The sequence below is a fragment of the Miscanthus floridulus genome, chromosome 17, assembly GCF_019320115.1.
Source record: "Miscanthus floridulus cultivar M001 chromosome 17, ASM1932011v1, whole genome shotgun sequence".
NCBI classification, from domain to species: Eukaryota; Viridiplantae; Streptophyta; class Magnoliopsida; order Poales; family Poaceae; genus Miscanthus; species Miscanthus floridulus.
In genome coordinates, this window is record NC_089596.1 from 70,409,140 (window position 1) to 70,434,226 (window position 25,087).

A 25,087-nucleotide genomic window follows, 5' to 3' on the forward strand; every position below is an offset into this window, starting at 1 on the left:
TCTTGATGACTTGATCCATGGTGTTTCAAAGAAACGAGCCAGTTCAGCTCCGGTAGTAAGTCATCCACCGGTTTCAACCTGAGTCTTGTACTAGTGCAGAAGCTATTCATAATTCTAATTAATAAGACCTTATTTGGATCCACTTTTGCTTCGTTAATCGATCTTATTGACTTGATCCGTGGTGTTTCAAAGACACAAGGCAATTCAGCTCGGATAGCAAGGTACTAAATAGCGTATAGCGGGTTGGTACCAAATTAGTGTTAAGATAGCGGATTGTGGATGGCTAGTGGGTGCTATAAGTTCTAATAACGGTACCTCATAATCACACATAAATTCAAGTTTATATATATCATGAATAATAAGTATAAATAAAAAAATAACTATACCTAAAGAATGGATGTCTCACATAATTAAATTAAGAAAACAAACATAATGTATCACACACTATATATAAGTCATCACGTATCAGAGTTTACAAAGAAATAGATTATGAAAGCTATACAATAGTTTCTAAGACCATCATTCATTTTCGTTGTCAAGCGGTAACCATATGCATACGTTATCTTGGGTGGTGGTCAAGGTGGGCTATAGGGTTATTTGTTGCATACTATATTACACTATTGCAGCTGTTACAAAGAATTGGAGACCGCTAAGCGGCCCGCTACCTCAAATAGCGTCGCTAATAAGTTCTAGCCTGCTAAATCTAGTCTATTACATCGGGGGTAAGTGACCACTACCACTATAGCGACCGCTATGACCGCTATTTAGTACCATTTCTGGTAGTGACTGATCTATCGGTTCAACATTAGTGATTCCATTGTGTTTAAAGTACGAATGTGAATGAAATAATAGAATTGGTAGAAATTGTGTTTTTTGCATTGATATGATGAATGAATATATACATGGTGAAGTGGTGTAGTGAAAGGGTGTCTTCTCCCTTTGGTGGCCATATTAATTGTATAAGATAGTTGCTAATGCCTATTCTAGTCTTGATGAGATCACTCTTGAAGATGTATCTATTTGGAGTGGCATCTTCATGAGGTGTATTTAGAGAGGCACTTGTTTCACAACACCCCCTGACCGGTCTTCCTTGAGATCAATGCGTTGAATATTCCTCTAAAACCCTCATAGGAAAAACCCGAGGAGTGTATGGATATGCCCTTTAAAGTCATAAATACAGTGAGAAAAATAAAGAGAAAACGATATAGCATATATATTATATTATTGCTCAATTCAAACTCATATGGTACCCTTTTGGGAAAACAAAGACCATAAGCAAGTTTAAAGAACAGTAGATGTGATTTGTAAGTCATTATGTCGTTGGTATCTCATTTTAAAACTCCTGTGGGAAATTTTTTTTGGAGATACAACATATATTATCAAAACTCATACAAAACTTTTCAAAAAATATGATATGTTGATATGATGTTCAACCTCCTATAAAACATAATGGAAAAATCAAGAGCAAATAATACAAAATATATTTGTTATTGTCTCATTATAAACTCATACGAGAAGACCTCTTGAGAAACATTCATAAACAACTTTCGAGAACAATAATATGATCTGTGGATCATAATGGGAATAACCTCCCAAAAAGACCAATGGGAAAAAAATATGAGGAATAATGTATATCTTTGATATCCTTTCAAAAACCCTTTGGGGAAAATAGAAGATGTCACATATTATATGTCTTGAAAATCCTCACAGAGAGTGCGACCGGGGGATACAGAAGGTAGTAACGGCAAAACTAATTTCTGGCAGAAACTTTGGAATTTGGATTGTCCTCCGAAAATTAAACATTTTTATGGCGACTGAGTCACAATACATTGGCGGTTAAAAGCATACTGAAAAGGCGGGGGATGAAAATTGATACATGTTGCAGCCTATGTCGGAGATTAGATGAAGATTGGGTTCATTTGTTCTTAAAATGCAAAGAGGTGAAAGGCGTGTGGAGGGAACTGAACTTGGAGGCTGTTCGGTGCAGTTTATCTGAAGCCGGCTCAGCTAGAGAAATGATGGAGATGATATTTAGGTTGGAAGCAAAAATGCAATTGACTGTTATTCTGCTTCTTTGGCTTTGGTGAGACGAGCGTAATAAACTGAGAGAAGAAGGGAGAAGAAGATCGGCTCTGGAGTTAGCATATATAGTTGCTGCTATGACAGATAAGTTTCAGTCAAGGGTGCAGTCCAGTCTATTGTCGGATTCTCGACAGGTGCAGACCTGGAACAAGCCGCAGCAAGATGAGCTCAAAATCAATTCGGATGGTGCTTTCGATCCTAACACTGGTATGGGTGGATGGGGTTTCATTATACGGGATGATCATGGCATGATGGTATTAGTGGGTGCAGGGAAAGCAAATTTCCTACTTGATGCTTTTCATGCAGAGTTGTTGGGATGTCTTGCCGGAGTTAAAGCTGCTGTGCAACTGGGGATTAGTAAGATTGTGCTGGAAACTGACGCTTCTTTAGTCAAGTCTGCAGTAGAGAGTAATGAGTATATATTTTTGGCTTTGGGCGGGGTTATTACTGAGCTTTGGCTACTGTTGATGTCGGAGTTTGTGGAGGCTAGAGTACAAGTGTGTCCTAGATTTTGTAATAAAGTTGCAGATGCTTTAGCGGCATTTGGGTGTAATTGTCCCAGTGATGATCAAATCACTTAGGGGGATGTACCTCGTTTTGTCGAGAATTTGGTGACCAACGATCTGGCTGAGTCTAATGAGTAATGACGTTTCTGATTCAAAAAAAAATCCTCTTTAAAAAAACTGATGGGGAAAATAAGAACATATGACTTTTTTTTTTGAATTGATGTTGTATCATTAAAAACATTGCAAGAAGTTGTATCACATGTGGCCGTATTTCTCCCCTTTTTATTTTGATGTGAGAGTTGAGTGGTTTTTATTAGATACCTCCACTCTTTTTGGCAAATTAGTTGTAGGAATCGGATTTGGTGACACCTATATGACAAGTAAATGCTTATGGCAGATTATTTGCAATGTGATGCAAATAAAAGAGTGGGTCATCCATTGCAAAGGTATAGTTTTCTAAATTGGGAGCGTTTCTGTTTTATTGTTTAACTAAAATGAAGACTTTATAAATAGCTTAAATGTTTATTCGCCAATATTACGTACTCCCTCTATTTCAAATTATAAGACGTTTTAGCTTTTTTAGATATATTGTTTTTCTATACACTTAGATATATACTATATCTAGATATATAATAAAATAATATATCTAGAAAAATCAAAATATCTTATAACTTGGAACAGGGGGAGTACATTTTAGTAGGATTCTTAAGCGCTAGGTTATCTTGCCAATGAAAACCTATGATTCAAATTTCAAACAGCTGGCTCGGAATTCCTGCAAGCATGTACAGTGCCTACAGAGATTCAGCTGAACACAGCCCACACCGTACAACGGGAAGAACGGCACAGTGGTCCGTGCCCTTGTGCTTCCTAGCTTTATTTATCAAGACTTTGTAAATTCATAAATACACATCTCACTATATGATTACCAAGCCAGCATACAGAATTACCGAGGACACATGCCTCTCAAGTCGTATTTATTCGCCAGTGCCTGGGATGGCGAGCAACATGATGCCAGAACCCATCTCAACTCAACGGCATCACAAAGAATTTGGTGTACACAATTTCAGGAGTATTCGGCATGCCACACTAGTTACACCGCCTTGATTGGGGTCCTGGGGCTCGAAGGAATGCCGCCAAACCTGTTGACCAGGACCTTGAAACAAGGGAACGAAACAGCGTACAGCACGACCAGTACAAATGGCGCAGCAATAAGCCAACCCAGCATCTGTTGTCGACAATAGTAGTAGTCTTGTGTCAATGTCGTAGCAAAGCAAGAGTACGATAGTGCTCCTATCCTATGAATGAGCAGGACTGATTGCGGAAAGGCTGTTCACTAACCGCATGGACGATGCTCAGTAGCACATCCTTTGATGCATGACCAGTGAGAACATTCTTCAATGCGTCGGCTGTTAAGGGGAAGTGCCCACTGCCAGTGATGGTTTCCCCCAAACGCAAGAAAGGGACGATCAAGCTGCAGAAAAAAGGATAAGCGATTAGCAGAGCCAAACATATTGAAACCAGAAAGAAAGAACCTGGTGAACTGAGAAATTCATCAGGTAGCTACGAATGAATTAAAAACATGATGGATTAGAAGCCTACACCACTGTTGTGCAGTTGGTTATTCATATCAAAAGTATGTCTCAGTTGAATCGTAAAGCAAAATAAAGTAGATCACTGACGCAGAGCAGAATTAGACTCAATAGAGCTCAGCGGTGTGACAGTCACTAGCATACTACTAGAATCCAAGCTTGATCTATGCAATGACCTCACAGAGACTTGAGACCTTGGTAGGCAATCAGGTATGGCTTTGGCCACCAGGAGATTGACTATGTGTACCTTAGCTCAATTGGAGTGGCGGCCAAATTTAGAACCATAACAGTAACAGCATTGCAACGACTTCCCAACATTGCTACAGCAACAGCACCAAGAATAACAGTGGTCCCTGGAATCACAAAATGCTCAAGGATACGTGATGATGCTTTGAGGAACATATGGCTGGATAGCAAATTGATATAATGGTTACTGTTTCCCGTTACACAGCGACATTAGATATAATGCAGGATTGGTGATAAGCATGACTGCCGGATTGGTTTGCGGGCATGATTGAGCATGTCTACCATTGAATTTTTGGGAAACTTTTAAATTTATGTTGTACTTATAGGTGTGCCAGAGCAAAAAGAAAAGGGGGGGGGCGGGGGGGGGGGGGGGGGGGGGGGGGGGGGGGTTCTTTTTGTCCTCCCAATCTCCCATACAGGTGACAACCAATAACATGATGGTTGGGATGAATTAAGAACCAGAAGTCATTTGACAGAATACCAACACGAGTCACTGGAAACTTTGACAGAGTAAGAATGAATCATGCCTTCTAAAAAAAAGAGAAGAATAGACAACATGGGTCACGCTTTAGTTGCATGATAAGAAAGTGGGACGATGAAATGCATATACTAGGGAGCTCCTTACCACATATTGGAAAGATCCCAATCGTGACACCAAGGGCGGCAGAGAAGGCCAGTTGCTTGGGTTCTGCTCCCCTGCACGGCATTCCAACAGATGGTTGTCAACAACCTCATTCAAGAAGCAGATGCAGAAGGCATGCATGCAAAGAATCAGGGTACTGCCAAGCTGAATGCCAAAATCAACAGAGATTGTTTAAGAACTCAATAAGCTATCTAAGTATCTAAAGCTGAACGGGTGATAGTGATACACCGTATTACTTAATAACGAAGAAAATAAGCAGATGGACCGACACATGAAATGCTCCTCTGACGGATGCATTAATAACTATTATTATGACTGAAATGAAGCAAATGGGAGAAGAAGTGCAGCAGATGGGAGTCCCTACCTTCTGATGACCTGCAGCACGGGATCAACAATCTTGGCCTGGAGCCATGGCAGGACGCCAGTCCTGGTGAGAAGAGAGCCCATTCAATTAAGCCCGGAGCATCCCCTGGTGCTGGTGGTGGAGTTGAAGGGAGCAGTGGCAGGGACGGAGCAGTACTGGGCATGGGTGTACACATGCACAACCAATAATTTTGCACAAAATTCTTAGTTTAATAGGCATAATACACTTGTAAAATCGGCCCAGATCCGAATACAAATAATCAAATGGCAGGAAGGGAAGAGAAGGGGGTGCGCATACCTGGTGGGTGCTCGTCGCCTCGCCGGCGAAGGACCCGACGAAGACCTGGGCACCTGGCGTAGGGCGGCAGCGGCGGTTGCCCAGTTATCGCACGAGGGGTGAACAGGAGAAGAAAAGGAGAGCAGATTGAACGCGGTCCGGGGACCTTTGGTGCTCGTGCTCCGACGAGGGACGGGCGGGAGATGGAAGGATGGGAGGACCGGAATGGAGGAGGACGGACGCCCAGGAGCTGGATCTTGGCCTCCGTCGTGGCAAGCAAAAGTTGCGGGCAAAAAGCGACGTCCGTGGAGTGCAAATCGCCAAATCCTGCAGCTGCAGCCAAACTAATTCCCTTAAAACAATAAACAAAAACAAATAAAAAATGGGCTTTGGACTTTGGACATCACGTCACCGCCACCCCCACCCCCACCGGGCACCGGCCATCATTCCTTGACAACCAACGGGCGACACGTGTAACTTTCAAGCAGTGTTTGCACGATTGGCGACTTTGTACCCTTGTTCATCAATGGTTTTGATTTTTTTATTACTGTTTACAAAAGAATGCAACTACGACATCGATGACGATCGAATTAGCTTTGACCTAGTTTATAGTAAACTAGTCCATCAACATGTGCCCTCGCATGGGTTAGAATCTTACGAGAACTAACTAATAAAAAGTATTTATATTAAATATATCGCTTCTCTTTTCTGTATTATAAAATAATAGGTACTCTTCATCCATATTCATATTTTTTTATTTACATAGCACCTTTGTGTATCTCCAATATACATTTAGTTGAAACATTTGCTAAACTCTGATGGTTTTAGCTGTAGACCTCTGTGTATCTATAATGAACATTTAGCTGAAACATTTGCTAAACTATGATGCTTTTAGCTGCAGTCTGTTTTGACGACATGAATCTATATTTTGATTCTTTTCCCCAAATTTTAAGCTTATTTTCTCAAATACAATGGCTATTATTTACAATGGTGATTATAGTGTACTGATTTGATGGAAAAATATTTTAGATTTTTATAAAATTTTTATGATATATCTTTTTAATTTCTAGTGGTTTTGTGAGTAATAATTTCTAGGATTAATCTTTTTCTAGAACCATATGTATTTAGTTGAAACATAAATAAACTTAAATTATATAAACTCTTATTTCATCCCATTATGTGATATCATGAAAATCTATAGTTTAACTTTCAGCTTTTGATCTAGTTGGTGTATTATTTTCTACATGTATTAATTTGAAATTCTAATGCTTGTTGTATGGTTGATTCAAAATTTTCAGGTTCTATTTTATTAAAAGAATATTCTAGGTCCTATGCTACAATCTTAGTTGTTACAATGGCATAAATAATTGTTTTAGCCGGCACAATGCCACTCAAGATGTTGAATTTATTATATCATATTAATATAGTTTTATTAAACAAATAGTGCTTAAAATTAAGTTACTAATATTCATATGATATAATATTTCAATCAAAATGTATAAACTCTTTCAAGACAACGACTTACAGAATTTATTATTATGAGAATTAATATAACTTAAAGTGAATTGTAAGTGTCATTACTATGTGGTTTGCTAATTAAGGATATTTTACCACGCTTGATTAGCTTATAAAATAAATATTTGTAGTAATGTAAGTTTTAACTATTGGATGTTGAATTATTTTTCGTAATAGCTTATATTTGTATTTACATGTAGATTTGAGAGATTTTTGTTAACTTTTTATGGTTGAGGTGGATAATTTAGGTACAAATTATATAGGTATAGATTACTTGAGATTATCCTTCACAATGCCATGTATGGGTAATTTGAATGCAAACTTAGAGGTCAAGGCATTATCTTCCATAATGATAGAGACGGATAATTCATAAAAATATAATTGGATTGGTTTAATTATCATTTATAATTATGGAGGTTTGAATTTTTTCATACATGCTTTATCAATAAATCCACAGATCATGGTCCCCTAATTTTTCATCATCATTAGCATGTAAACTCGAAGTAATCCAATTACTTTATTATTAAAGTGAACAAAAAATTATAGCTGCTGGGCGATAAGGATAATATCAAAACTTATTTGTGGCACTAGTAGAGAAACGACCTTTGATCCAGCTCGAAATTTGGATTTAGTCCCAGTATTTTTCGTGTCCCGGACTAGAGAGGCCTTTAGTCCCGGTTTGTAGCTCTAACCGGGACTAAAGGTCCCTGCCCAACGGCTACTGCGCCAGACTTTTGCTAGAGGGCACCTTTAGTCCCGGTTGGAGCTACCAACCGGGACTAAAGATTAACTTTTACTCCCGGTTGGTCTCTCTAACCAGGAGTAAAAGTCTACTCCCAGCTGGAGGCTCCGTCTAGGACTAGGAATGGACCTTTAGTCTCGGTTTCTGTCTACAACCGGGACTAAAGGTCCCCTCCTATGTACCCCTTGTTGCTTCCCGAGCCTGAGCCACTTTGAGCTCAGTGTTCTTGCTTCATCGCCGGCCTCTCTTCTTTCTCATCACCGGTGTATCACAAGATTTCTTCCATTCCTGCATCGATTCTTCGGTTCAAAGGTTACCAACTTTATACTCTCATGTTTTATCAGTAGCTTATTTCATTTTGTGGACTAGATATATGTGGTTTTTTTATGGTAGATTTTTTTACTTGTAAGCCATTTAAGCTCAAAATCACTTTAGAGTTTACGTATTTGGATGAAGGAAGGTTAAAGTAGTTATTCAAAACTAGTATTGAGCTTTCATTTCTAGCATGCATAGCACACTTCATGCTTTAGAGATATAGAGGATTTTAGAGTTTTTTAATTTTATTTGTTTATAAAATGAGAAATTTATATTATATTAAAAATAAGTGTAGAGAGTAGATGGCAACTGTTTCTGGGTCCTCAGCCTCTCATCAGGTTACAAAGTGACTGAGGCCGGACCTTCCTCTCATTGCATGCGGCAAGCGTGAGGAGAAGATTGTGATAGAGTACCGGGTGAGGAAGGAGTGTCCCAACAAGGGCCGTATCTTCTACAAGTATCCAGATCGCAATGTGAGTTATTTTGTCGCATTTGATGATTATGGTTAATTTATACTTATTTTCATGATGATTGTAATTAAAGTTCTAATTTTTTGTTTTAATTTTAGTGAGATAGCACTGGATGTTCAGGCTGGTACTGGGAAAAAGAGTATGTTGAACATGTGTAAAACTCTCTTACACAGGCGGCTACGGCGGCTAATGAGGCAGTGATCCTGCGGAAGAAGCCCATAGATATTGAACAAACACATGATCTGTCTGTTTTAGTTGGCCTTATGCTGCTGAAGTGCATTTTAGCTTTAGTTTTTTAGTGGTAATTGGGATTGTCTACATTGTAGCGAGACTTTCATAAATTAATACCTTGTGTGGTGGCATGCATATCGTATAATTAACTAATTATGTTCTAGGTTTTAATATGGTATGTATGTCATATAATGCAGATGAGCCGGCATTGGATGTACAATGCTGATCGCCGCTCCCAAGAGTTTATTGAGGGCGTGCATTCTTTCTTACATGTGGCCGAGGCAAACAAATGCGATGGTTTTATGTGCTACCCATGTGCCATATGTAAGAATTTGAAGGAATATGCTAGCTCAAGGAGTCTTCATTCACACTTGTTGAAGTCAGGTTTCATGCCAAACTATATTTGTTGGACGAAGCACGGAGAAACCGGGTTGTAATGGAAGAAGGTGAAGAAGAATAATGGGACGATGATGACATTATTGCTGAATATGGTGCCTTCAATGATACTGCAATGGGGGAAGCTAAAGAAGAGGTGGTGGCAGAAGATGAGCCCCCTGATGATCTTGGTCAGGCCATTCGTGACGCACAAAGAGAATGCGAAAGTGAAAAGGAGAAGATCAAGTTCAAGCGCATGCTAGAGGATCACAAGAAATTGCTATACCCAACTTGTGATGCGGGATAGAAAAAGTTGGATACCACACTGGAATTGCTGCAATGGAAGGCAAAGAATGGTATATCTGACAAGAGATTTGGGGAGTTACTGAAAATCCAAAAGAAGATGCTTTCGAAGGATAACGAATTGCCCGTCACTATGTATGAATCAAAATAGGTAGTCTGCCCTTTGGGATTAGAAATCCAGAAGATACATGCATGTCCTAATGACTGCATCCTCTACCATGGCGAGGAGTACGAGAAGTTAGATGCATGCCCGGTATGTCATGCATCACGATATAAGATCAGGCGAGATGACCCTAGTGATATTGAGGGTGAACGTCCCATGAAGAAAATCCCTGCCAAGATTATGTGGTATGCTCCTATAATACCATGCTTGAAATGCCTATTCAGAAACAAAGACCATGCAAAGTTATTACGATGGCACAAAGAAGATCGTAAGGTAGATAATATGTTGAGACACCCTGCTGATGGGTCCCAGTGGAGAGCAATCGATAGAGAATTCCCGGAGTTTGCAAATAACGCAAGAAACTTAAGGTTTGCTTTAAGTACGGATGGTATGAATCCTTTCAGGGAGCAGAGTAGTAGTCATAGCACTTGGCCCGTTACTCTATGTATCTACAACCTACCTCCCTGGTTATGCATGAAGCGTAAGTTTATTATGATGCCATTGCTCATCCAAGGCCCAAGGCAACCTGGCAATAACATCGATGTGTACCTAAGGCCACTAGTTGAAGAACTTCTACTTTTATGGAATAGACCAGGTGTACGTGTGTGGGATGAACACAAACAGGAGCACTTTGACCTATGAGCATTGTTGTTCGTAACAATCAATGATTGGCCTGCTTTAAGTAATCTTTTAGGACAATCAAACAAGGGATATAATGTATGCACGCACTGTTTCGATGACATTAAAGGTATATTCTTGAAAAAAATGTCGAAAGGTCGTGTACCTTGGCCATCGTCGATTTCTTCCTGCGAATCACCCCCTAAGAAAGAAAAGCAAGCATTTTAAAGGTAAGGCAGACCACCAGTCCAAGCCGGGCACCTAACTGGTGAGGATGTACTCAATATGGTCAATGATGTGAAAGTAGTATTTAGAAAGGCATATGGCAGCGAACCTGTTCCGAACGACACCGACGGTCATGCACCCATGTGGAAGAAGAAGTCTATATTTTAGGAGCTACCCTATTGGCAAGTCCTAGAGGTCCGTAGCGCGATCGACGTGATACACCTGACGAAGAATCTTTGTGTGAACCTGCTAGGCTTCATGGGTGTGTATGAGAAGCCTAAGGACACACTTGAAGCATGATAGGACCTGTGATGTTTGAAAGAACGAGACAACCTACATCCAGAGAAGACAGATGATGGACGCCATTACTTAAATCCTGCCAGCTACACTCTTAGCAAAGAAGAGAAGGAAAGCATGTTTGAATGCCTAGCAAGCATCAAGGTACCATCTGGATTCTCCTCGAATATAAAGGGTATAATAAATATGCCAAAGAAAAAATTCCTAAACTTAAAGTCCCATGACTACCACATGCTCATGACGCAATTGCTTCCAGTTGCATTAAGAGGAATTCTACCTCCAAATGTACGTCTAGCCACCGTGAAGCTATGTACATTCCTCAATGCAATTTCTCAGAAGGCAATCGATCCAATGGATCTAGCTAAAGTATAGAATAATGTGGTTCAATGTCTTGTCAGCTTTGAGTTGGTGTTCTCTCCTTCCTTCTTTAATATCATGACACACCTCCTAGTTCACCTAGTCAAGGAGATTAGCATTCTCGGTCATGTGTTCCTCCACAACATGTTCCCCTTTGAGAGGTTCATGGGAGTCCTAAAGAAATATGTTCACAATCGCGCTCGGCTAGAAGGAAGCATCGCCAAGGGCTATGGAACAGAGGAGGTCATTGAGTTTTGTGTTGACTTTATTCCTGATCTTGACCCAATTGGTGTTCCTGAATCGATATGAGGGGAGACTAAGTGGAAAGGGGACACTAGGGAAGAAAATATATATTGGTACGTAGGACAATTATTTTAATAAAGCACATTACACAGTTATGCAAAACTCCTCCTTGGTGGATCCGTATATCGAGACACATAAAGAGTTGCTTTGATCCGAGTTTTTAGGGAAGTCTGAAGCTTGGATTACGCGTCAGCACATGGAAACTTTCAACGACTGGTTGTAAAAAGAATGTCAGGGTGATGAGAGTATTGATGAGCAACTGTATTTGTTGGCTAGACAGCCATCGTGGCATATCCTCACATACAAAGGGTACGAGATAAATGGGAATACATTTTACACAGTAGCCTAAGATAAAAGGAGCACCAACCAAAATAGTGGTGTCCGCATAGATGCCACCGACCCTAATGGAAATAAGCAAACATATTATGGCCGCATAGAGGAGATATGGAAACTAAACTATGCACCTACTTTTAAGGTACCTTTGTTCAAGTGCTAATGGGTAAAGGCGACTGGAGGCGGGGTAGCTATCGATAACTAGTATGGAATGACAACCGTGGACCTCAACAATATTGAGTATAAAGACGAACCATTCGTCCTTGCCAAGGATGTGAATCAGGTGTTCTATGTCAAGGACATGTCTACAAAACCAAAGAGAAGGAAAAATAACAATGACCCAATCAATGAGCCAAAGCGCCACATAGTTCTTTCAGGGAAAAGAAACATCGTCAAAATTGAAGACAAGTCAGACATATCAGAAGATTATGAAAAGAATGACCGAATTCCACCCTTCATAGTGAACAAAGACCCAAGCATCCAGCTAAATGATGAGGACACTCTATGGTTACGGCGCGATCATAACCAAGGGATATACGTTAAGAAGAAGTTCACTACTGTGCCTGCTTGATATATATAGTGATGTATTAGACCTATTATGTAATAATTGTGACTTCAAATTTTTTTTGTCGTGTTTTCATATTTTCTATGATTTAAATAAATTTTCTGCTAGACGGTGGATTTCTCGTGGAGAATGTGTGATGAAAAAACAAATGATCAACGTTAATAAGATGTGAAAACTATTTTTCTGTCGAAAAGCAATAGTTTTAATGATTTTAATTAAGTAGTATATTTTTACATGGTGCAAATTATAATTATTATTTACACTATGTCAAATATTTATATAGTAAAACAAAAGAGTTTAGGTTACAATTTTTTGTTGTGTATAATAATGCAAAACCAAGTACAAGAATTTTTTTAATAATTTTTTTGGATAATATTTTATTTATTAGGCAATTAATAACTCTATGCATATTTATATAAAAGAAATGTATAAAAAAGAAAAAACTTATGGAAACTGGAGAAAGCCAACTGCAGACCACCTTTACTCCCGGGCCTAAAATGCCCTTTACTCCCGGGCAGTGGCTACACCTGGGACTAAAGGTGGGCTGCGTTTTCGTAGCCCGCCAAAATGCCCTTTACTCTCGGGCAGTGGCTACACCCAGGACTAAAGATTAGACCTTTAGTCCTGGTTCTAACCATCACCTGGGACTAAAGGATCTTTAGTCCCGGTTGGTAGCTGCAACCCTAGCCTCGCCTCATCTTCTCCACCAGATCGATCCAGCAGTGCCGTCGCCCCCAGACCACCCTAGCCTTGCCTCACACGCGCATGCTGTCACCGGCCCCATGCGCACTTCTTCTCTGGCCGGCCAGCATGCCTCGCTCGTCCTCGCTAGAGTGCGCGCCGTCCTCGTCCTCGGCCCACCTCGCTCGTGCTCACCGGAGCGCGCCCGAGCCTTCCCCGCGCTGCCTCATCAGAGCTCGCCCGAGCCTTCCCCATGCGCGCTGCCTCATCGGAGCTCGCCCAAGCCTTCCCCGCACGCTGCCTCACCAGAGCGCGCCCGAGGCTTCCCCGTGCTGCCTCACCGGAGCTCGCCCAAGCCTTCCCCGTGCGCGCTGCCTCACCGGAGCTCGCCCGAGCCTTCCCCACGCGCTGCCTCACCGGAGCGCGCCCAAGGCTTCCCCGCGCTGCCTCACCGGAGCTCGCTCGAGCCTTCCCCGCGCACGCTGCCTCATCGGACCAAGCTATGCCACAGCGGAGGAGGAGCCCCGAGCCATCAATTGGGTCTGTGTTGCTCGTTTCGATTTCTTGCGGCTTAACATCAATTGTCTGTGTTTGGAAGACGACGACTAGCTAGGGCTCATTTGATCTCTTGTATGTGCCTGTCAGTAGCATGAATCGATCGTGAATGAATCGTCAAACAAGGCAACCTAAACGATGCTAGAATTATTTGTTCAATGAAATGCTTAGAAATCACTTAGAATTATTTGAGAGCTCACCGAATGAAATGCTTAGAAATCACTTAGAATGAAATGGCTTAGAAATCACTTAGGGCTCGTTTGTTTAGGGTGGTTCTAGGCAGGTATAGATCCTAGTTGAGAGCAGTGTATATAAATTAGATAAGTGTTCCTAGACGGAACAGTTCCTGACCTCAGAACCCCAGAAACCGAACATGCCCTTACACTATCTCCAACAACACAACCCAAATCAGACACCCATTGTGCAATTTGGGTCGTGCACAGTAAAAAGATCCGAGCATCCAAACCTCATGTTCTCCAACAGCCACCCCAAAATCTCGTCCTCTCTCTGCTCAATCTCTCTCCCCCGCGTCGCTTCCACCTCCCCCAGCCCCACTTTCCCTATTCCTCCCCAACCTTCCTCTCTTCATCCCCATTCATCACCTCCCCGCTCATCGCCGACGTCCGCGTCGGAGCTACGCGCGGAGCAGCAGACCAGCGGAGCGCGCCACGACAGGGCCATGCCGGTGAGGCGGCGGATGACCCAGAGGCGCCACCCGGCGAAGAAGCGGCTACCGCTAGGGTTCGGATCCACCTGCTGTGCGGATGACGAGGAGGACGCCACCGCCAAGAGCGGGGCGCGTGGCGCCGTGGAGATGGACGCCATGGACGAGCGCGAGGCTCGCTGCACGCGCGATGCTATTGGAATCGTGCTCGATGGCTCGACCCTGGATCCCCGCTCCCCGACGGCCGCGCTCGCTGCCCGCCTTGACGCGGTACCCGCCGGCCGTGCCTCAAGGCGGACCTCGCCGCACCGGCTCCTCACCACGGCGGCTCCCCATAGCGGTCCGCCTAGCCGCGCCTCGCCGCGCCCTGCTCCTACGGGCCCACCACTACGACACCGCTAGAGATTTGCGTTCCTCTCTCTTGACGACGCACATTTGCAGCTCGGCAAGCCTCGTACCCAAAATGGGTGAGGTGATTGGGTCATCCGTTAGAGCGATGTTTTCGAAGGCAAAACACCGTGGGCGACCGATTTTGCGTTTGGGTCATGGATTGGATGCGCTGTTGGAGTCAGTCTTAGAATGAAATGGCAACCTAAACGATCTCTTGGATTTATTTTGAAACAAAATTATACATGCACTTCTAGCTTGCATTAGAAAAATAGATAATTATTTTCTAGCCTTTGCAATTGGTGCATATTTCTGTAACATGTTTTTTAGTAAAGTCTAAGTCTCTAACATGTTTTTTGGCTGCAGGAGCTAGACCTCACGTTTGACACCTTGGATGTGAGCCACCGCCGCCACCATATATAATCCGTTTATGATGGATTAATTGCTCCAACCTTTTGTAATCGGATGGATGCGTGGGCCGAGCCCTCGTGCCGGCAATCTTGTAATGCGATTTTGCGCTGAGCCATCGAGCTCAGTGGAGCACGGGCGCAGCTCGGTGTCTCGTCGTTTCCTCCTTTTTGCGCGGTAGCTTATGATGACTAGTTAGAAAATTATAGAAAATCCGTACTAGTTGAACTTGCGGACCGTGTTCATCTCGGTGAGCATGTTCTCTGCTGAGCGGTAATGGACATCAAGGAGGAGCTTTGATTCTATGAGAGAGAGCGGCAATGGTCATGGAAGACCGTGTTCCCTTCCTCGTTGAATCGGAGCTCTTCCGTGGCCAAGTACGGTGCCGTCCGGTAGAGAAATGCTCGCCGAGATGATCACGTAATCAAGGTCAACTAGTATGAATGGTTATTTATTCACACGTCCCGATATCGTCGCAGTAGTCTGTCAATCACCGTACCCAAACGTAGTATATATATATAAATATAAACGATAAACGATTATGTGTGTACACTCTCATTCTTCTGTTAACCTACGGAAATATCATGTGAATTACTTACCTGCCGCAGTAAAAGACGAGAACACAATGACCATGGCCATGGCCATGAAAAATGCCAACAACACAACACTAGCAACCTTCTCGGCAAGCAGAGTAGTGTTAAACGCTATGGAAACCTTTAAACTTTGTCAGTTAAGATTTCCCCTTCAAACAAGCTAGGCACTTAAATAAGGCTTATGCTAGATTCTATCACTAGTACAGATACAAAAATGATTTTTACAAATGTTATTATCCTTGAGGTGGCACGTCCTGCAGGAGTTCATTTTATAGATATAGTTTTTATTTTTTATAGATATATCTGGTGGTGTAAAAGCTAGATGGCTGCCCCGAGAGACAACATGGATGAAGAAATGATGAATATTATCAACACCGGCACTCAATTTACCGATGGTGACCAGGAGGATGTAGATGACGGGAGTCAATACCTAGCTCTTGAAGATAACCAAGAAAATATTGTGCAAGAAAATACTGGCGAGGTATATATATTTTTATATATATTTGAATATCTATCATCTATTATGTGTACACATGATATTGATTTATTCTTTTTTATACGTAGCCCTCTAGATCGACGACCACAACGGCGAAAAGCAAAAAAAATCGAGGCCCGAAAAAGCCATTGGAGGGGCGCTACATAATATCGGAATTCAATATCGAGACAGGCAAACCACTTGGTCCACATGCAAAGAAATTCATGCAACACTGTGGGTGCCTTGTAAGGGACAGACTTTCGATCAGTGCCCGTGAATGAAAGCAAAAGATCAACGAGCCTCATGTTAGTTTTGTCTCTGATCTTGATAAGAATTTAATTTGGGATGATATCCTTCAACATTTCACGTTGCAAGCGGATGATTATGATGCTATCAACGATGATGAATTGAAGGAACTAGTTCGAAAGTGGGCTATGAAGAAGATGGCCACACAATTTTAGACTTGGAAGAAATCCTTGTACACGAAATACGTCAAGAAAAACCTAACGCCCAATTTCAATACTAGTGGCCCGCTCGCGAAGTTGAGGCCCTACTGGAATGATTTTGTACAGTATAAGACATCGGAAGAGGGTGAGGAACGGGTGAGAAGGAACCAAGACAATACCCGACAGAAGGTATACCACCATGGCATGGGATCAGGTGGCTACGCGACTCCCATTCCCAAGTGGGAAAAAATGGAAGTGGACATTCTAGCCAAGGGTATCACACCAGAATCACTCAATTGGCCCAAACGCGTGAAGAATTGGTTTTTTGCTCATGGGAGAAGACTAGACCTAGAGACCGGGAAGATGGTTCATGGCCCAAAACTCGAAAGAGCAACACAAAGATTTTCTTATGCTCTACAAGCTAAAACTATTGGTGCGTTTAGGCCCAATAGAGAGAAGGATGAACTGACATATGCCCTCGGGACCGCTGAACACAGTGGCCGAATGAGAGGTTTAGGACGAAACATTTCTTGGGAGCATGGTTTCCCTAATGATAGAGATACCTATAGAAGCCGGTAGAGAAGAAAGGATGAGGATGCAGCGTGGATTAGCAGGTTGGAGGAATTGGTTCGTGAGTCACGGGAGGCGTTGCTTCAAGCACAAGAGCGCGAAAAAGACATGCAAGCTAGAATGCAGGATGAAATCATAAAGCAAGTGCAAATAGCAATGAGTGCCCAAAGGCAGGCATCAGATCTAGGAATCAACATTAATATTAGCCCCCTGATCAGTTGAAAAGCAGTTGCGCTTCCACGGAGTTGCCAAATCAAGATGACGCAATGCTACGTTTCCCCGTGGATGGCATCACTGTACCGTTTACATCATGTGAGCTACATATTTCAAAAGAGAATGCCACAATCATGGTGGCTCTCGGTGTTTTTTCTCCTCCAGATCCTACCAAGACACCAAGAATCCATGGGGCAATAATACCACCTGAATATGTTAGCGTCTCAGTGGATAGAGTTAACAAAGGTTTTAGTGATCTGCCTCTTGACATTTCAGGAGGTGATGGGGAGAAGACTCTAGGAGAAGCAGAGAAGACATTCATAATATGGCGCAAGCGCTACATCATTATTCTCGGGGTCTCTAGTCCACCATCGCTTCCTCAACTGCGGACAATAGGTGCGGACAAAAGTGAACGAAATATTTTTTTTTTACAAATTTTCTATTGACATGCATGATTAATAATAATAATTTCTTATATCTAATTATTCTTTTTTGTAATCACACAGCAGGGCCTCCGCCAACCTAAGTCCAATTATTCAATCTCCAGATCATCATAGTGCTCCGAGCAATGATTATGCAACGCCATCACCATTGCCACCTCCAAGGAGGTCTCCAACACCTCCAAGGAGGTCTCCATCGCCACCACCTCCAAGGAGGTCTGCAATGCCTCCAAGGATGTCTCCAACGGCGGCCCCGCCTCCCTTGATGATCAAGAAGCAGCCAGCTCCTAAGAGGTCCGCCCCGCAAATGAAGCCATTAGCCCATCAGCCAACAAAGAAGAAAGCCTCCTCTAATCTAGTTATTCCCCAAAAACTGTCTTATGAGAAAAGTGAAGGAATTAAAGGATGCAGTACAAAAAGATGTCAAAAGTTTCTTCGAAAACATAAGAAAGCAACGAGAAGTGAGGAAGAACCCGAAGAAACCGTACTTCTACCTAGCTCCAGATCTTCTAAGAAAGAAGGTGGACCAGAAAAAGCGGGAATCTCAAAAGACCCGGCCAAAATCGGACTACGACCGCTCTCTCACCAAGTCTTTGAGGCAGCACAGAAAAAGATTAGAGCAGGGAAAGGTGTTGCACAACTTGGACAACAATCGCAACAATCAGTCCCCCCTCTTGTCATTCGTAATGAATATGGTTCAAACTTAGACTTACCGGACGTCGATTTTGAGGAACTGGTTCGGTTTTACGAGGATACTGGTTTGGACCTTGCCCAAGTGCTCGCTGAAGGACCATCTGCTCCGAAAGTGGATCTTTGGAAGAAATTTGAACATGGAAAGAGTTTATACAACCCTGAGGCCTTAGGTGAACTGGGTACGCAATTGTATTTGCTAAACAAGTGGTACATGGCGGCGTGTAAATAGGGAGAGAACTTTGTTTCTGTCAGAATTAGAAACCAACATTACTTTCGTGGCGATGACGTTATATATGTCGAGTTTGGAGAATTACACTAACTATGCCACCTGGACTCTCTCGACAAAAGTCTCATTAGCTGCTATTGTCTGTAAGTGTGATTATTTTCTACTATTAAAGTGTATATATATAAAGCTACATGTATATATATAAATTATATATCCTCACACTATATTTTTATATATGCAGATATGAGATGACAGAACTCAGAAAGAGACAGGATAATGATGTTGGTTTCGTTGATCCAAATGTCATATTCAAACACCCTGATCCCCCGCCTGGATGGAAAGCTGAACTTGAAAAAAAATCTCATGAGGTTCTTAGTGAACCAACAAAACAAGGACATACTCTTCTCCTACAACTTCAAGTGAGTGTTAAATAATTAATGTCGATCATATGGACATTTGTTCAATTATTTGCTTACTAGCTAAGCTATCTCCCATATATACATATGTTGACTCTAGTTAATGTCGATCATATTTGTGTATAAAAACATATGCAGCAATCACTGGATATTGATGGTCATCGATATGGCCAATAGTCGGTTGAGGATCTTAGACTCGTTAAGAAAAGAGCAAACAGAGTACCAAGACATGATAGATATTATCCAAGGGTAATTTGGTCTCTCTAGCAACTATATATACCCCGACCTCTTAACTGCAACAATTATTAAAGGCCAAAATAATTTTTTATTTTATTGGGCGCATTGTTTGGAAAAGTTTCATTGAGGAACACCACATGAAACACCACTGGATGTAATCGCACACAAAGTAATTACTAGCTACATTTATATATATATATATAATTCAATTAACACCATGCATGCTTTTAATTCACCGGATCTTTTTTCTCATAAAAGTGGGTTCTGAGGCAAGAACAGGGGAACAACTACTGCGGATACTATGTTTGCGAGTTCATCATGGCGTACTATAAAAGAACTCCTAAAGAGAACCTCAAAGTACGTTATATAAATATATTCATATATTCATAATTTCTTTTATTGCTCATATATATATAAGTAATCATGTGACCAATATATATATATATATATATATATATATATATATATATATACTTTTTCTTTAACTTTTATTGAAGACTCTATGGTTGAAGGAAAAAATCATACGACGTGACCAACTGAAAGCAATTCAAGAGACCATAGCAGAATTTCTTAATGACCAGGTTTTAAACCCCGCCAGCGAGTTCTACAATGACGTGAACGAAACATGAAAGCCAAACCAGATGGAGTGAATTTGTTATCCCAATGATATGATAGAATATACAATGCAAGCTTTATTTGTAATATATATATATACATATTATATGTACATAAAATAACGATATATGTATATGCATGTAATATATACGTTAGTTTCATACTTTAGTTTGTACAAAATGTTCGAACATTATAAACGTGTAGAATACGTATATTATTAGCAGCGTAGAATACTTATTCGAAAACCTATTCGAAAACCAAAACGAATCATCAATTGAAAATAAAAACAAAAAAAGAAAAAAAAACCTTTAGTCCCGGTTGGTTATACTAACCGGGACTAAAGGGCCGGCCCACATGGCCAAGTCAGGAGGCCTTTTTAGCGCTGGTTGGTATTACCAACCGGAACTAAAGGTGGACCTTTAGTCCCGGGCGCGAAACTGAGACTAAAGGCGCCCCTTTAGTCCCGGATTCATGCTCCCATTTCTAAAATCGGGACTGAAGGGGATTGAGAATCAGGAGTATAGCCCGTTTCTCTACTAGCGTGGGAAGTAATCCAAGGACAATTAAATTAAAATGAAAATTATACCTAATGGTGAATAAGGATCATATCATGTACGTCACAGGAGACAAATTAAATTATAATAATGGGATCTAGCAAGATTGCCATACCTTTAGTGTGCAGCGCCACCGGTGCCAACATTGAGCCCGCGTTTAGTTTCAGAAAGTTGGAATTTTAGGTTACTGTAATACTTTCATTTTTATTTGGCAATTAGTGTTCAAACATGGACTAAGTAGGCTCAAAACGTTCGTCTCGTAATTTCCCACCAAACTGTACAATTAGTTTTTTTCATCTATATTTAATGCTCCATGCACGGTCATAAATATTCGATGTGATGACTACTGTAGTATTTTTTGGAATTTTAGATTGGAACTAAACATGGGTTGATGTACATGATATCGTGGCACTGCCGCCTCCTAGTTTCCACGCCACCTGTGTCCTTTCTTGCTTGACGTAGATCTCCTCGTCGATCTTCTCTGGACATGGATGAAGTAGATGGCGGTGGCATTGATGAATTTCTAGCATTTTTTTTCTAGCGCCTATGGTAAAAATTAAGTGGAGGCTCACACGTCGTCCCAAAACCAAACACATACGAAACAGGGTTCACCCATCTAGTTCTGTTAATCCTCACAGCCAAACACACATGTAGTCCCTCATTTAATTGACTCCCACTGCAAAGGCACAACCAATTCAAGCATATACCCCAAAAACACATTACAAAAATAAAACTCCGTGCTATATCAATAAACAGTCTGTTCGGCTAGGCTGAAACGATTGTATACTATCGTGGATTATTATTCTGGCTGATTTGGTGTGAGAGAAAAATATTATTCTGGCTGAAAATTTACGATCATTTATGACAAGCAAACCGGCTGAAAGGACGTGGCCAAGAGGACCCACTTCCTGATCGAGCTGCGTGCCTGCGACCACCGGTTCAAATCGAATAAATAAATCAATAAAGAACATGAGTAGCTACCTGATGTAAATCAACCTTAAGCTTTTGTACAGAGGTACAGAGTCGAAGTAGATCCGGCACCATTGCTCCTTAAACATGCATTCTTATTACAATATCAGCTCGATCTAAAACAGAGAGGTTCCTCACCCGATTTCCGGAAATATCATGCCCAAAGGTGAAGGCCATATCACCCGAATTATTTTGCAGACAATTTGGATTCGAGCCTTCAAATACGATATAAAATCAATTATAGTCAGAACTCAGAACAGAAAGGAATTAAATAGGAGATTCACTGCCTCTGTGAATAGAAACATGATGTTGAGCGCAGTGCTATGGCTGCAAATAATTATGTTCCCTGCTGTTCGTCAGCTGTGCGTGCACAAATTGCTCCAGCGGGTAAACACTGCACTAATAGGACGAAGAAGCAAGCCAACCGTGGCCTTACTCCGGAGCAATTGGCCTCCGGCACCGGTGCCGGAGCGTCGCCGTCCCCACGTCCGCCCTGCAGAGCGGGCGGTTGGCGTTGCCTTGGAGAGACGTTGACGTAGATGAGGTGGAAGATGTGGATGCAGGTAGTGGCGAATCTAGGATTTTGTTTCAGGGTATGTCGTCAAAAAAATTTCATATACAATTCGGTAAATTCATTTCAGCAATTCGGTAATAATTATAAAATTGACAACATGATTCGATATATATGCACTAAATAACACAATAAGACTTAAATTCATGGATTAAGTTCAAATCATCCACTAAGTATAGTACAAATAGTTCAAAAGCTATATCAATAATTGAAATAAGGCATAAAAGAGAATCAGAGACTTACAATGTTATTTTTGTGACTATTTTATTCGATATTTTCGAAGGGACATAAATGTATTGATTATATCATCTTCATCAACTTCAAAGAAAATATCCCGCTCAATGAAAGTGACTAGACAGTCATCCAGAAGACAATCTCCCATCTTATTTCTTAACTTTGTTTTCACAAAAACCATTGCAGAAAATACCCTTTCAACACTTGCCGTTGCCACAGGCAGAAGCAATATCAATTTGAGGAGCTCATAAACCATATCGTACACTTTATACCTCTTTGTTTCAACAAGCTTAACTAAGAGATCAACAATATTGTCTAGACCTTTGAAGCTATCTATCATGTACTCACCGCGTGTCCGCGTCTGTGTGACTCTGCCGTCAGGGTGTCCGGCGGCGCCGACGCCGTGACCGCGTCTCTGGCTCCGCTCGTCCGTCGCCTGCTATCGAGATTAGATTAGGGGAAGTTATGCGTCTCTGGCTCCGCCCGTCCGTGACATGATGCATTCCAACCTCAAGTGGAATCTGTTCTATTCTTCTAGCGCCTACCGTAGCAGCCAGCAGCCCAGCACGGTTTGCATGGATGCGTGGGCCACGTGGGGTGCCTCTGCCTCAAGTGGGCTTTCGTGGTCGAGTGATGCATTCCAGCCTTCTAGGTAAGTTTTTTTTCTTTTTTCTTTTACATAAATACAAATGCAAATACGTATATATAATAGTATATTCATCGGTGCCGCAGGGTATGCCAGTGCATACCTAGCATACCCTGTGCCTCCGCCACTGGATGTAGGCCCACAGCATCCAGACCCTGTCGTCATCCACCAACTCGCCGAGGCACACCGCGCGCGCACTCGCCGTGGGAGCGCGAACAACTCGGCGGCGGTGCCTGCGAGGAAACACGAAGGAAGATGCGGCACCCGTCAGATAAATTGTATTTGGCTTGATTAATAATTTGGTTTAGGTGATATAAATAATTGATTTTTCTACTTTTTACCTAAATGATGACAGAGGTGGGTAATTTTCTAGAAAATGAATTAGATCTAATGGTCCAAATCGTGAGAGCCTATCAATTTGATGGCAAGATGTTTCTAATTAATATGAGAATTTCTAGTATTTATCTTTTTTCCAGCGCGTCTGGTGGTAATAGTAAGATAAGATAGCATTATCATTTATATCTCCAAATAACTTAACTATGAAAATATATTATATAAGTAATCTAATGATATTTATTTTGTGTCATAAAATATTTGTACTTTCTTATATAAACACAGTCGAAGTTTAAACAGTTTGACTTCTCAAAAGCGAAAATTTATATATCTTTTTGTGGACGGAGGAGTAAGCAACAGTTATTCAGAAGACATCATTGGAACACGGAGACCGGACTTATTAGGATTACCTCGTTGTCGATAAATACATTGGTTAGAACAACGTCAGGGGTTTCCTATAATTAACTTGTTAAATTAATAAGTTCAGTGACTTAATAAAATAGGTAGCAACTTTAATTTTTTTCCTCTCTAATAGTTTTCTATATTAATTTTCTGAACGATTTTGTATGTGGAACCTTAAATTATAATTTACTCATGCATCCAAGTTACTCTGATTTTCCATGAAAAACACCGGGTGAGGAGCAGATACAGATAAATACATTGGTTAGAACAACTTCAGGTGTTTCCTATAATTAACTTGTTAAATTAATAAGTTTAGCGAGATAATAAATAAGTAGCAACTTTAATTTGTTTTCCTCTCAATAGTCCACTATATTAATTTTCTGAACGATTTTGCATCTAAAACCTTAAATTATAATTTACTCATGCATCCAAGTTACTTTGATTTTCTGAGAAAAACACCGGGTGGGGAGCGGATATGGAGTTCCTCTATTTAGCAACTTTTTTTAATTTTTGAGAAGCTCTTTTACCAAACAGTTGAAGGTAATTTTTTTACTTTTTGCCAAAAAAAAATAAAGAGTTTTTCTACAAAACTCCTTGAGATGCCCGCATTAAAACAGCAGTCGGGCCTTGCAAAGCTAAAGATTTGAAACTAAATGGCATGTTCCACTTTCATAACAAGGAAACCTTATAGATTGAGCATCTCAAAAAGCATAGGCTTACTCAATCCGCTTCAGTAGCAGTTTTCTTCGTGACTCTCATTAGGATCGATCCATTGATGATAGAGAGATGGCTAATGCCCAGTAAGCGCGTCTCCAGCAAGAGGCTACGTGAGTTTTTTTCGTAGGTTGTACTGAGAACATGAAAAGAGAGTAGCACACACAGGACACAGCTCGGGTGCTGTGCTCATGTACGTGTGCTAAGGCGCTGTTCGTTTAGCTGAAAAGCAAGCTAAAAAGTACTATTCACTGATTTGATGCGACAAGAAAACACTGTACCCTAGCTGATAGATAAAGAACTAATATATGAGCCCATAATAATTTTTGAACTGTCAATATATAGATTGTCAGAGAGAGATGATCTTTTAGCTGTCAAGGAGATGACACGTGGAGAGAATGAAGCTAGCATATTACTCTAACTGTTGGAAGCGCCCTAATGGAGCTAGCCAATTCTATTGTGGTGCATATGCTTTTGCATGGACTTCCTGGCCAAACCTTCAAATCTTTTTTTATATAAACTTTTTT

At 41.3% G+C, this 25,087-nt stretch overlaps 1 protein-coding gene across 1 annotated transcript; it reads right to left on the reverse strand.

Annotated features, from left to right (window-relative positions):
• Positions 1 to 3,327: 3,327 nt before the first annotated feature.
• On the reverse strand, positions 3,328 to 5,872 carry LOC136516513 (uncharacterized). Its single transcript, XM_066509914.1, has 6 exons — positions 5,728 to 5,872; positions 5,431 to 5,585; positions 5,049 to 5,119; positions 4,425 to 4,530; positions 3,927 to 4,059; positions 3,328 to 3,813 (listed from the first exon to the last, which is right to left on the reverse strand). Exons 2-6 carry the CDS (start codon positions 5,511 to 5,513, stop codon positions 3,679 to 3,681), a joined length of 528 nt encoding a protein of 175 aa, XP_066366011.1. The 5' UTR covers positions 5,514 to 5,585; positions 5,728 to 5,872; the 3' UTR covers positions 3,328 to 3,678.
• Positions 5,873 to 25,087: the final 19,215 nt, after the last annotated feature.

Coding starts and splice junctions, on each gene's coding strand:
- LOC136516513 (XM_066509914.1), bottom strand. CDS start 5,513: ATGGGCTCTCTTCTCACCAGGACTGGCGTCCTGCCATGGCTCCAGGCC. Junction 5,120..5,430: donor GTGCTGCAGGTCATCAGAAG/GTAGGGACTCCC, acceptor AATGCCGTGCAG/GGGAGCAGAACCCAAGCAAC. Junction 3,814..3,926: donor TACTGAGCATCGTCCATGCG/GTTAGTGAACAG, acceptor TGTCGACAACAG/ATGCTGGGTTGGCTTATTGC.